General features: G+C 45.6%; 1 protein-coding gene across 7 annotated transcripts in view; it reads left to right on the plus strand.

Annotated features, from left to right (window-relative positions):
• The window catches only part of LOC108930890 (phospholipid-transporting ATPase IA-like), a 107,032-nt gene that overhangs the window by 61,604 nt on the left and 32,561 nt on the right, over positions 1–12,867 (plus strand). For all 7 annotated transcript variants that reach the window (XM_029251711.1, XM_029251715.1, XM_029251714.1 and 4 more), the window contains 3 exons: positions 7,412–7,584; positions 8,967–9,150; positions 10,551–10,661. In XM_029251711.1, coding sequence (XP_029107544.1) covers positions 7,412–7,584; positions 8,967–9,150; positions 10,551–10,661 — 468 coding nt within the window. The remainder of the gene's footprint in view (positions 1–7,411; positions 7,585–8,966; positions 9,151–10,550; positions 10,662–12,867) is intronic.

Below are 12,867 nucleotides of genomic sequence, written 5' to 3' on the forward strand. Positions count from 1 at the left end.
CGAGGCCACACATGTTCATCTCCTCGCCGCGAGCTCTGCTTCCTTTTCCATCTCGCATGGTCCGATCGCTGGGTCTTTGAAACTGAGATGAGCGCTGCGTTTGACTGGCCTCTCTGTGTTGACTGGACTCATTAGTATTATGATTTATCGGGCTGGGGGCTCAGGGGCCCCCTGGGAAATTTGAGCGCTGGCCCTTTGCCGTCCTGGTTGTCCTCCTTGGTTTTGTCCCCCTCCCTTCTGCCTTCTCTTCTCCATTTTTGCATATCATAATTTTGGTTCACTGGACCTTTCTGTGTTTTTCTGCCCTTCCTGTCTTGACATCCTCCTCCCCAGTGGGGTTCAATTTAAGCTTCACCCCTTTTTGAACAGCAGAACTATATTTTCCTCCCATCTGCATTTTTACCCTCTCTATCCCACTGTTGCTGCATCCATCACTCTGTCTCTTTCTCTCTCTCTCTCTCATACATACACACACATGCATAGATGTACTGGCCTGCAGCAAGCGCTGTGATGTCGCCCACACTTTAATTCTTGATTTAACAGTGAGGGTCTCAGTAATTAAGCAGTGGGGGGTGCCGTCACCCCAGCGGCTCTGCGGATCGTTGCCCAAGGGGCCCCGAAGTGGAAGCTCATGCATCCACCCGCAGGGCAGGTAGAACCCGGGGGGGGCATCTGGCATCTGCAGGGTGAAGAGACCCCCTGCTGACCGGGAAGTGGTTACTGACACATCCTTGGACGAGCCCCTCGCTGTGCAGAGTATGTCAGTCCAGGCAGGGTGCCGAAGGGGCTGGCGGCACAGTGATGAGTAACAGCCTTCGACCTGCCAGGCAGCTGTCCACCTCATCGCCTCCCCACACCCGCGTTCAGAAAAACAAGGCGCGGTCGGCCCGTCTACGTTAATCTGACAGCAACAGAGGCCTCCTCCTCGTCTTCTCTGTTTGCTTTGTAATATTGCCACATATCTTCTGAGCAGTGATAATGTGCATAAAAGACCTGAATAGTTTCTCAGTAATGTTGATCATATGTCAAGTGTTCAGTTTCTTTAAATATGGATTAACACAGATTTAATGCGTCTCTTTAACACTTTTTGTAATATGACCAAAGGTTTGGCAGAGGATAGAGATAATTACTGGAAATCTTATTTCTAATCTTTAAGACATTCAAAGAGCCAAAAAATGCCATGTAGAAACAGTAGAATATACTATATTCTATATTATATATGCTATAGTATATTATATATACTATATTCTTAACACAGACAAGATATGCTATACAGCTTTCTTTCTTTCTTTCTTTTTTCATATTTCTTGGTGGTCTGAGGTTGTTGTGATGGACTGGACCTCAATGCCTGTGTTAAGATCTGTCCCAGTCCAAGGGAATTCTTGGCAGTCTACAGTACTGCCTCCATGTAGGGTGGAGGCGTGGTAAAGCCCAGTATAAATGGACACTTTTCAGAGGTACACACGACTTCTCTCTGGAAGAGCTTGAGACACTTGGAGAAGACAGCTTTCGGTATCCGTGCAGAATTATAAACTCCAAATGACCCTGTTATACTCTGTTATGACCACAATACCGGGTGTTCTCATTTAATCTGATCCATGGCAGCAGAGAGACTCATAACCATTTAAGGTGCTTTTAACTACACTCGGGACTGCTTGGCACATCTGTCCCAATCTCAGACATCTTGGAGGCTCTAGTCACTCCTCACATAACCTACTGACCACTTACTGTGTGTCTGTAAGGGGAGCACTTACGGGAGGGAATGGAGCAGTTGGGGCAGGGCTACAGGAATGGGGGTGTGGCTGGAGGAGCAATGGGGGCATGGCTGGTGGAGGAATTATTTTTCTGCCCTCCAGCCTAGTAGGAATCATTAGCCGGCTACCCTGATGCAGGGTGACAGGCGGCGCTTCCAAAGATAAACAGCAGGCTCCCGGGGCGAGAAGCTGAAGTGGAATTAACCCAGACAATAATGAGGGTCACTGTGTGTATGTGTGTAGATGTGTGTTCCTGGGTGTGTTTTTGTGCACAAGTGTGTTTGTTTTTATGTACGGGTTTCCGTGTGTGCATGTACAGCTATATGACTGCATGTGGCTCCTTAAGACAAACAGAGCCACAGAATGTCTTACTGTACAGTTTGCAGCACTGGGAGCGCAACTTTGAACCCGGCGCCCTGCTCTGCTGCGTGGGCCAAGCCTTCGTCTTTAGAGGCAGACGGCCGTCCCTCCTCACGCTGGGATCACCCCCCCTCAGCCATAACAAAGAGGCCCTAAGAGGAGACATGCGGAACCAGCACTAATATCCCCCTTGGCCCCTGTGGAGGTCCGGAGGGGTCTGCATGGCTGGCAACTGCAGGGTTTCATCCCTGTGATTGTGACAGCTGAAGTCCTGATTACCTCCCTGGGGCCAGAGGTTGCGGGCTTCTGTCGCCGCACATGCATTATTTGTTTAACCCCGTGGTGAAAGTTCGGACACTGATATTGGCTATTTTCAAATGATGGCTGAAGGGCTTGAAGTAAGGAGGAGAGCAACCAGTGAGATCCTATACAGAAAAAGGTTAAATCAGGCACTATGCACTGATGGAGTACTGAGTCAAAACTAGGCTATGCGGGTACTTAATTAATTCGAATCTGTCAGTTAGCACAGCACTCACCAATCAGAACCCGAGGCCTGTTGCCCATTAGATGTGTGTGTGGCTCCTCAGCTAAGCACCTCGCTCTCCTCTTGAATCTCATCCACCTCCTTTCCTTACTGGCCCTTCTCTTCTGTCCTCCTCTCATTCTGTCTCTCCATGAAACTCAATACCCAGCGCTCCAAATATTTCCTTTAGCTCGAGTGTCACTGCTTTGTTATGCCATGGAGACTAGAGTTAGCATCCCAGAGGTGCGATCTGCCCCACCTCTTTGACCCTCGCCGCCCGGGTCTCTTGAATTGTCAGGCTGGGACTCGCAGCAGACCATTCACTCTCTTTAGGGCCTTACAGGGACAGCTCTTAAAATCTGATGCAGCTGTCAATTGAAAGGCCATAAAGGCTCTCCTAACTTGCAGCAAAACACACAGACTGTAACACACCGATGAAGGAGCACACACAAGTACTCAAATGAATTCCCAGTCCAAAATCAGTTGTCAAGCCTTTCCAGTACAACATGGGTCTAATCACCTCAGTTGAGGTATGCAATCCCCAATCAAAGACTGGTGTTTTGGGGTTCAATGGCCTGTATCCCGCCAAAGCTTTCCTTCCACACCACAGTGCTCTGTTTTCTTCCCTTTTGTTTTCTCAACCCTCAGCCGCCCAGCAGAGCCCCTTCCTGCATGGTCACGTGTCCTCGTCCATCACAGCAGCAGAGTATAGGCCTAATTGTCTGTCCACAAGGCAGCGGATGGCAGAGGACACGCCCCTCGTCCCCATGCCAAGCCAAACTCCCCTCTTCCCAGCACTGCTCCTTTATTTATCCTTTTATCTGTGCCTGATTTTTGTTTTATTTAGCTAAAATTTTTCCTTGTCTGATCTTTTCTCATGAACCTCATTTTCCTTGCTACGCCTTGCGCCTTGCATGCGATTTTCCTCCCCGATCCGCCTGTCTCTTCTCGCGTCTCATTTTCCTCTCCGACATGCTTCCTTTAGCGAGAATTCACTCCATGTTCCCCATCAGTCGATGGTGCTACCCTTCGGTACCCTCCCCTGTCTGTCATACTGCTGCTTACCAGTACATATGGTGTTTTTCTAAGGGTGTATGGTATGTTCTGCCTTCAAGTGCCAGCAAACATCTTACTGAAAAGATGGGTTTTTGGTATGTGTTTTTTTAATCTTTATTCCTTAGACTTTGTCACTATCAATATCCATTTATTCTAATGTAGGATCGTGGTGTTTCTGAGTCTGTCTCAGAAACACAGGACTTGAGCAGTGCCAGATTTCCCGTTATACGCTGTGTGTAGGGCCTACAAAATTTTTAGGACCTACAAAGAAATGGAATAAACTAAAGCAGAAAAAATGACAAAGACAAACTTAATGTAACTGAAACTTCAATGTTACATTAAAACAAAAAAAGGACTTTCTAGCTATTTCTAAAAATGTCTAGACATTTCCAAAGAATTTTTTTTTCTTCTTCAGCTTCTCTATCAATTATGTGGTTTAATCTTAAAATACTTTGAAGTATTTCATGCCTGCAGGGGGGTGCGGTGGTGCAGTGGGTTGGACCACAGTCCTGCTCTCTGGTGGGTCTGGGGTTCGAGTCCCGCTTGGGGTGCCTTGCGACGGACTGGCGTCCCGTCCTGGGTGTGTCCCCTCCCCCTCCGGCCTTACGCCCTGTGTTACCGGGTAGGCTCCGGTTCCCTGTGACCCCGTATGGGACAAGCGGTTCTGAAAATGTGTGTGTGTGTGTGTGTATTTCATGCCTGTTGATGAACCTCAATTGGCATTTGCCCTTTTTGCAAATTTTGGAGTGAAGTTTCCTAGAGTCTTCTACACCAAAATTCATCCCTGGGTGTGTGACGGCATGCACCCTGGACAACAGTGCATCACAAGGTGCACACACACACACACACACACACACACACACACACACACACTTTCTTTCTCTAAAGGCTATTTTGAGTCATCAGTTTACCAAGTTGCTGCTCAGAATTCATGAAATGCTTTGCATATGTGACAGTATGTCCAAGAGCTCTGGACGCTGTCCTCTGTAGACATGCTGGGTAATATCATACCTGCACCTGCAGGTCAAAACAGTAGAATGGGTGTGATCAGGATGTCCCATTTTAGTTTGAATTTCTGGTTGAGAAAGTGATTTGTTTCAGTCCATTTCATTTGGTTTGTCACAAGTTGTCTCTCTCTGCTGTGTCTTCAGCGTGAGTCACAGGTTATGTCCAGGACATCTAGAATGCCCAGGTCCTGCACTTTCAGCCACTTTCTCTCCTGGAGGTCCTCCAGTCATGGAGGAAAGTGGAATTTTCCTTGATTTATGAATTTGGAATCCATTGGCAGCAACGTTTAATCGCACATTTTCTTAATCTTTCACCTGGCACCCTTTCTTCTGGCTGTTTGTGTACAGGACTCCTTGCTGGCTCTCAGAAGTTGACCTCTGTTGCAATGATGTTGTGAGGAAATGTTTTAACTGGTGAAAGACCAGTTAATTTCCTGCCAGGAATGCCATCTGGAAAAGAGGACATTATTTTTCCCAAAAACATAAAAAGAACTGAGGATTTTGTGTCAAAGCCAAAGGAAGGGGCAGCTTGGTGGCCAGCTACACTTGGTTTGAACCTTGACTGCTGTCTTAACTTGAGCTTTTAGCCGTCTCTAAGTGTAGTGTTAGGTGTGAGTGTGTGATTATTTGTGTACCTGTGTGCACTAGGTAATATGAGAAACGCTCACTTGTGATCATTTGATTGCTTGTTCAAGGATACGCCCTGTTATACCTTTGAAATAAGTAATTATCCGGAACTGATGCATTTGTAATTCATTTTGAGTAAATGTTCAAGGTAAATACGGTAGCTGTACTTACTCACTGACTGATCTCATTATTCACTTGTCGAGTTCAGGGTTGTGGTAGTTTGTGGCCTGTTCTGGAAGCACAGAGTGCAAGTGTACACCCTGGACAGGAGGCCAGTCCACCACAGGGAAATCACTCACACACAGTCTGAGCAATTTAGTCACCACCTGAAACACATGTAATAATAATTTTACACATTTATACCTGAAAGCGTGCCCCCCAATCCAATGTGAAGGTTTAAACAGTGAACTCTTTTCATGATGGCTTTGGACAAACACACCAACTTTTTTTTTCCTCAACATCGATCCACCTGAGTCAGCTGAGCAGCTCTTTGATTTATCCGGTCCAGCATCTCCTCCTGGCCAGAGGATTCATGGTTTAAGGGGTATCGAATAAGCCTGTGAATTGTGGCTGAAGACCGCAGCGAGAGAGCTCCTTCTGAGCAAGTACTGCTGGAACCCTTTGCAGCTTCTGACATATTTTCACCAACATCGTATTTTAGCATGACCCTAAACATGGAAAGAGGAATGCAGTTCATCACTGCTGTGGTTGGAGGTGCCTTGAGGATGATGGGCCAAGGTTCAGTGTCTACCCTGGGACATTCGGCCTACCACAGTTTGCCCACGGTCTAAACAATGTGGGTTCTGTGTGTGTGGATCTGGAATGGGGCAAAGATGTCCGACGCCCAAGGGATGAAGATGAGCACATTTAAGCCAAAGGTCGTGTTTTTATTTTGTGGCTCAAAATTAAGAATTTTCTCCCTACAGTGAATGAACCTCCACTCACAGCAGTTATAAGCAGTTACAATTCAGCACTTACGAACCAGCTTTTTTGAAGGGGGGTTCTTAGATGTTTCAAAGAGGAATCACACTGAGAACATCCTGGAAACATGTGTCCAGCACCTTTTACCAGACTGTGCGTTTTTGTTCCACCCTTGTCTTCTGCGGTCGCACATGCACAGTCGAACATCTTATTCGAAATCATATAAAGTGCCTCACCCAAGAACAAATACAGACGGTCCACCATCTGTTTCTCCAGTCCAGCCTGGAGGACGATAGCCCTCCATATTTCACATCCACGTACAGCTCACACCAAATTACAAAGTATCCAGTTTTTCTCTCAGCCAGTCGTTGGCGATTAAAACCTTCCAGGTTAAATCAAGTTGTGGACACGCTCCAGGTTTCCAGTAGAATAAATTCAGCTGGTTCTTGACATTCCCAAGGAAAAACTGGCTCTATGAGCCAGAAAACGCACTTTAATACCAAGAAATATACCAGCAGCAAAGCCCTCAAGCAGCAGAGAGGAACCGTACCTCATATTCTGCTCTTTGATGCTGATAATAAATTATAAACGTTGCTTTAAGCCCTTTTCTGTTTTGTCAACCATCACAGTAAAACACAATATTATGATTCTTAATGGTGTGTGTAAAATTCTGTGAGCGTGTTGTTTCAGTTTGATTTTTCAGGTCACTTTAAGAAATTTTTAATAAAGTCTGACAAAGCTAAAGAGACAGAAAAAAAAACAACCGTGAATTAGCTATTTTTATTCAATTAATTATCCATATGAGAGTCACGTTGTAATTTGATTTTAAAAGGCAGTTGATTCTGCTAAATGGACCATTTAATATCAGTGCAATATGTGTTGACATGGAAGATTATAAGTGGACATGGTGAATTTGACTGATTATGTTTTGTGCACTGCATGATTTTGGTCAGAGTGCATTTCTCAAAGGCCTTTGATTATAGGTTTAAAGGAAGGAAACACTGTGGAGCTTCTCTTTTTGTTAATATAAGCGGTTTGGCGGTTGGATTATGTTGGGGAAAGGTGATCTCTTTTGAGGATAAAGTACCATAGAGTGGAGTTCTCAATGACATATTGCATTGAATAACCACCTAATGATGCATTGCTGTCTGTCTGAATGACAGGACACACGGGAGTCTCTGAGTCGCCACTGCAGGATGTTGGGAAACGTCCTGCACAAGGAGAACGATTTTGCCCTCATCATTGATGGCAAGACGCTCAAGTACGCGCTGGCCTTCGGTGCTCGCCACTACTTCCTGGACCTGGCGTTGACTTGCAAGGCTGTAATCTGCTGCAGGTACCACCAGGACTCAACACAAAGATACAAATGAGCATTGTCAGCAGCAGAGTGTAATTCATTGTAGATACTTTCTTAAAAATTGTGGCCACTGTTCATCCCACTCCTGGCACCATAAGCAGAATATCTTCCAATAATCAGATTTTCTTCTAAAGCAAAACTGTGATGGAATTGGTATGGAATGAGATGCTTTGCACAGCAAAAATGACAAATACAGGTGCACACTTACTTGGTGTGGACACAAAATTTAGCTGCAAGTGAATTAAGAAACTGTCAGCATATTTGCATGTGTACATTTACACGGAGAAAAAACATGGAAGGGGTCACGGTGCTTGTGTGCCCCTCTCGATGAGAAGGCTTCCGTTTTCCGCAACCTTCTGCTATCCGCATCTTGGAAACCTGCAAGCCGCACTCAGGGATGGGGGAGAAAAGCGCTCCTGCTAGAGGACATGCAGCTGAACAAACACGATCAGGTTCAACCCTCCCGCCTTCTAATGTTACCATCCAGCCTTCGAAGAATAGCGCACATATCATTCAACAGTCCATTCCCCGCAAACTCCATTTCAAAGGAAGGACGTGACCTGGAATACCTGGATGCTGAGAAGGCCACCATTTATAATCCCAAGAAAAGTCCTTTAAAGTGTTTAAAGAACAAAGAACATCCCCTTTACATGACAGTGCGATGCTGAGCTATTGGCCTGTGCATTTCTCGCTGGTCAGCTTGATTATTATAATGCTGCTGTCCCAAAAAATAGCTAACTGATAGCTGTCATTTTGCACCAGCTGTAGTTTAAAAAGAAAAGCAGAGCTCATATAATACCGATCCTTACTAAATTGCATTAGTTACCTATAAACTTCAGATTTGATTTTACTTCTTTTACTAGTTTACAAAGCCTCAAACATATTGGCACCAGAGTACGTTAATATATTCCGAGGCGTGCTCTCGGGTGTTCAAGTGCAAATTTATCACATAGTCCTAAGCCAAAAGTTAAACACGTGACTGGAGAGGCAGCTTTCTGTTTCTAGGCACCAAAATTATGGAAGAATAAAATACTCCTGTATTTTAGACAGGCAGGTTCAATGGATACCTTTAAAATAAGTTGCTCAAATATGTAATTCTAATTCCACTTTTGATTTTTTTTAATATATTAAGATTTTTTAAATACATCTTCCTCAGTGATTCTAGTTTTCTCTCGAGTAACTGATTTCTAGTGATAGTCTGACTGCAATCCTTGTACATTGTTTCTCGTCCTCATTCTATAGTGCACTAATCATGTCCATCATATTCGTCAGCTATCATCAGTGGCATCACTCCTGCTTAGATCAACTTGAAATTATGACTTGGAAGCACAATGTATTGATGTGCTCCTGTCTCGCTGCAGGGTGTCCCCAATGCAGAAGTCAGAAGTGGTGGACTTGGTGAAGAAGCAGGTACAGGTGATCACACTGGCCATCGGTGATGGTGCCAATGATGTAGGCATGATCCAGACCGCACATGTGGGCGTTGGTATCTCTGGCAATGAGGGCCTGCAGGCTGCCAACTCTTCCGACTATTCCATCGCTCAGGTGAGTGGGGCAAGGGTGGAAGTGGTCAGGTGTGCAGGGGTTAAGAGGTCAGTCCAGTGTGTTGATTCAGGTTGGTCTACCTCTTGATACCTATATTTTAAGTAACAAAAGCAGCTCACCAAAGGTATGAGTCATCAAATCATTCTTTTCTGTGTGCAATTCCAGTTTGTGCACAATGTGTTTCACAAGCTTCCTTGATGATGAAGCCACAGGGCTTGTAGAGATAAGAACCAGGTAGGGGGGCATCACAGCCCAAAACGGCATGACGCATTGTCCCTACACAGGGAGGTCAGGTTACTGTAACAAAACTCCCCGGTCGTCTTTCTTACCACCACCATAGCGCACACAGGAGCTTTTAAAAGTGAACGTGAGGTTTAATTAGAGATCTGCTTCTGCACCGAAACTACCAATGGAAGCCGCTTTGGCCTCGCCACTCCTATTGAACGCACAAGAGTCCCAGTGATTGGGTTGCATTGCTGTTATTTGTCCACTTACTTGCTACACATGTATTGTTTGACTGTGTGTGTGTGTGTGTGTGTGTGTGTGTGTGTGTATGCACATGCATGCACACACCTTACATGAGTGAGGTGTGTGACTCTGTGCCTTCTTCAGTGTGCGTTCTCATGGATGAAATTGCTCATCTGTCTTCTGAATGAAGCTGGTCATTGTTTTGAAGGCCTTCATTTATCTCAAATGGTCATCTTCAGTTGACATGAATAGCCTTAAAACCCTTTGATGTGTCCATCCCCCTGGTACAAACACCATCCTTTTTCAAAGCTCTTTAACCTGCGAGACTCAGGTCTAAAATATGACACACAAGGGACAAGTGACCTTTAATTGGCACTGTCGAGCTTTGAGGCATAATGAGCTCAAAGTCTGGAGTGTTCTGGGAATCACACGGATCACGTAGCATTGAAGCTCATGAAACCAAGTGGTTCTTATCCCGACTTTCCCAACTGAACATGCATGCATGTGTTATGGAGGCGAACGTTCTTCCCAAGGGCTTTGAGGTCACGTGCTCAGGATGCTCTCCAAAAACCTGGGAATGTACACCCCCCTGGGCTTCTCAAAGGGTCCCTCCCTGTACCCCAGGAGGTCATGGCTTGATCCTATGGGACCACCAAGTGGGCATGGCCTTCGCCATGAGCTGCCCCATCATGCCGTCTCACTGGGATCTAGGAGTAGAGGGGAATAATAGATGTTGAGGGAGTCTTCTAATAAAGGAGGAAAATAAAGGAGTCTACTAAACAGATTAAATGCATTTTTTTCATACAGTGGATGCGTTTATTAAGAGCGACACATCTTTTGGGCAAACACATCGCCCTGTATCCTGTATAGTGTTTGGGCGGACATAATCGAGGTACCAGTAACTAAGGATCTCTTTACTACTTTCACCACAGTTCAAGTACTTGAAGAATCTCCTGCTCGTCCACGGAGCATGGAACTACAACCGGGTGGCTAAGTGCATCCTGTACTGCTTCTACAAGAACATTGTCCTGTATATCATTGAGGTAGGTCCATTCCCCCTCTGCCCCCAACGCCAACCTGGTCCCGGCAGTGGTTGACACAAGCCAGGCCCGTGGGCCCCGGATTGGGTTCAGGGAGCAGCCAAAAAGGCCCTGAGAGGCTGGAGGGCTGGAATTGTGTGCTCGAGGACCAGGCACCCCCACGAGCCCAGCTGCAGCGCAGGGAGAGGTGCTCAGTAGCTCAGTGTCCTGCCTCCGTCACACGCAAACTGGCATCTGTTAGGAAATGTCAGCTTCCTGTGGGAGCCCAAGGTAAATTAGACAAGTCCTATTGTAAATTGACCGGCGCTTGATGATGAGTTTTTTTTTTTTTTTTTTTTTTTTTTTTTAAATTTTGGAGAGACTGAGGGAATTTGCACCCCTTCCTGGAATCACTGTTGTGGTTGGCCCCCTCCTCCACCTCTGCATGATATTCTCACGGTCACGGCCCGTTTCCTCCCCGTAACATCGGCCACAACCACTAACTGCAACGCGCAGATCTGACAGACTGAGGCCGCTGAAGGGTTTGGCTGGCTGTGGAGTTCCTCTTCTGTGAATCTGGTACACAAACTCTCTATTAAATTCACATTTTGTATTGCGCTGCACTCAAGCAAGATGCAAACTTTGGTTTTTAAATGGAAAAATATGGATCAAATGTAATATCTGCACTTGGATACCAGATTTAGTTTGAAAGTATCTGTAATAACCATTGCGTGTACTAGGCGACACAGTGGCACAGCAGGTTCAAGTCCCACTCGATCTGTGTGGAGTTTGCATGCTTCCCGTGTTCACATGGGTTTCCTCCCTTACTGTGTTTGTGGAGCATGTGTTTCAGGTCACTATACATTATGCTGCGTGTGTGTGTACTCTGTGTTTGTTGCATTACTTTGCTATATGAATTGGTACATAACTGCACGTAGTTTAGTGTTGTGTGTGAATAATTGTGGACTACCTTAGACAAAGGCATCTGCTCAGTACTTTATTATAATACTTAAAATAATCATTCACACGTGTAGTTCTTTATCTACATTTCTGCACATTCAGCAATAAAACATGGCGTTTGAGTCTCCTCTGCCGTTCTGTTAGATGTATATGAGGTGAACTCCTCACCCTGGCATTCCTTCGGTTCAGTGGAAGGTATCGTGTTATCACCCCTTTGCAGGGGGAGGGTGGCAGGCAGTCAGTCAGTCAGTGAACCACACAATGAGACTCCCCCCCCCACACACTGAGCGTCGCTTTGCCAAGTGAGACATCACCATGTTGTGTCCTCCCAGCTATGGTGAGATGCCTAGGGGTAGGGTGGAAAGCGTGGACGGACCCTCCTGTGCCACAAGAATGACACCGATGCCGTAATGGCACACGATGGTGGATTTCGGGCCGGTTGCACCCACCAGGAAACACGAGCCCTTTTAAAATTCTATTTTCTTCCCCTCTGCCCCACTTGACCTCTGATCTTCTTTCTTGTTCCTTTTTTGCTCCTAGTTTTGTTTCATGTTCTGCTGTAAATCAGTCCTCCGATTCCCACTTGTCCTGCCCTGGTGCAGTGCTGACCCAGAGTGGTTCCAGAATTATCCTCGCATGTGTGATGGTTCCCTACCTTTCTGCGCACACTCTTGAGTAACTCCTTTTCGAGGGTATCCTCATGTCAACTGGAGGGCCTTTGAAACCTACCATGCGAGGGAAGGTCACGTAAACCTTCAGCATGTAAATGAGTCAGTCACCGATAATTGAGGTATAGCTTCGACAGGACAGAAAGGCAACTAAAACTAGCAAGTTGTCCTTCCATATTTCTTGTGTAACCAGGGCAGCAGGTTGTGTAGTGGTTAGAACAGCTGCCATTGGATATGGAGGCTAAAGGTTTGAATCTCACCTTATTCTGCAGTACCCTTGATCAAGGTACTAACCCTAAAGCACTCCAGTAAAAATGAGCCAGCAGTACAAATGGGTAAATAATGGTAAAGCACTTTGGAGAAACCCATGAGCTAAATGAAGGAATGAAAATTAAATGTTAAAACAGCATCTGTCTTATGTCTGTATAAGTCATGTCACCTCAGCTTTATTTATTTAATTCAAAACAAAAAAATTGGATTCAATAATTAGAAATGTACCACACGAAGACACTGTAAACTGATGAGCTACAGCAGCCCACCCAGGTGACTCTTGAGACCCTCAGATACCCATAGATTCAGTACCTCAGTTACAGAAAGTGTAA

This window comes from Scleropages formosus, chromosome 5, assembly GCF_900964775.1.
Source record: "Scleropages formosus chromosome 5, fSclFor1.1, whole genome shotgun sequence".
In the NCBI taxonomy this organism is placed as follows: domain Eukaryota; kingdom Metazoa; phylum Chordata; class Actinopteri; order Osteoglossiformes; family Osteoglossidae; genus Scleropages; species Scleropages formosus.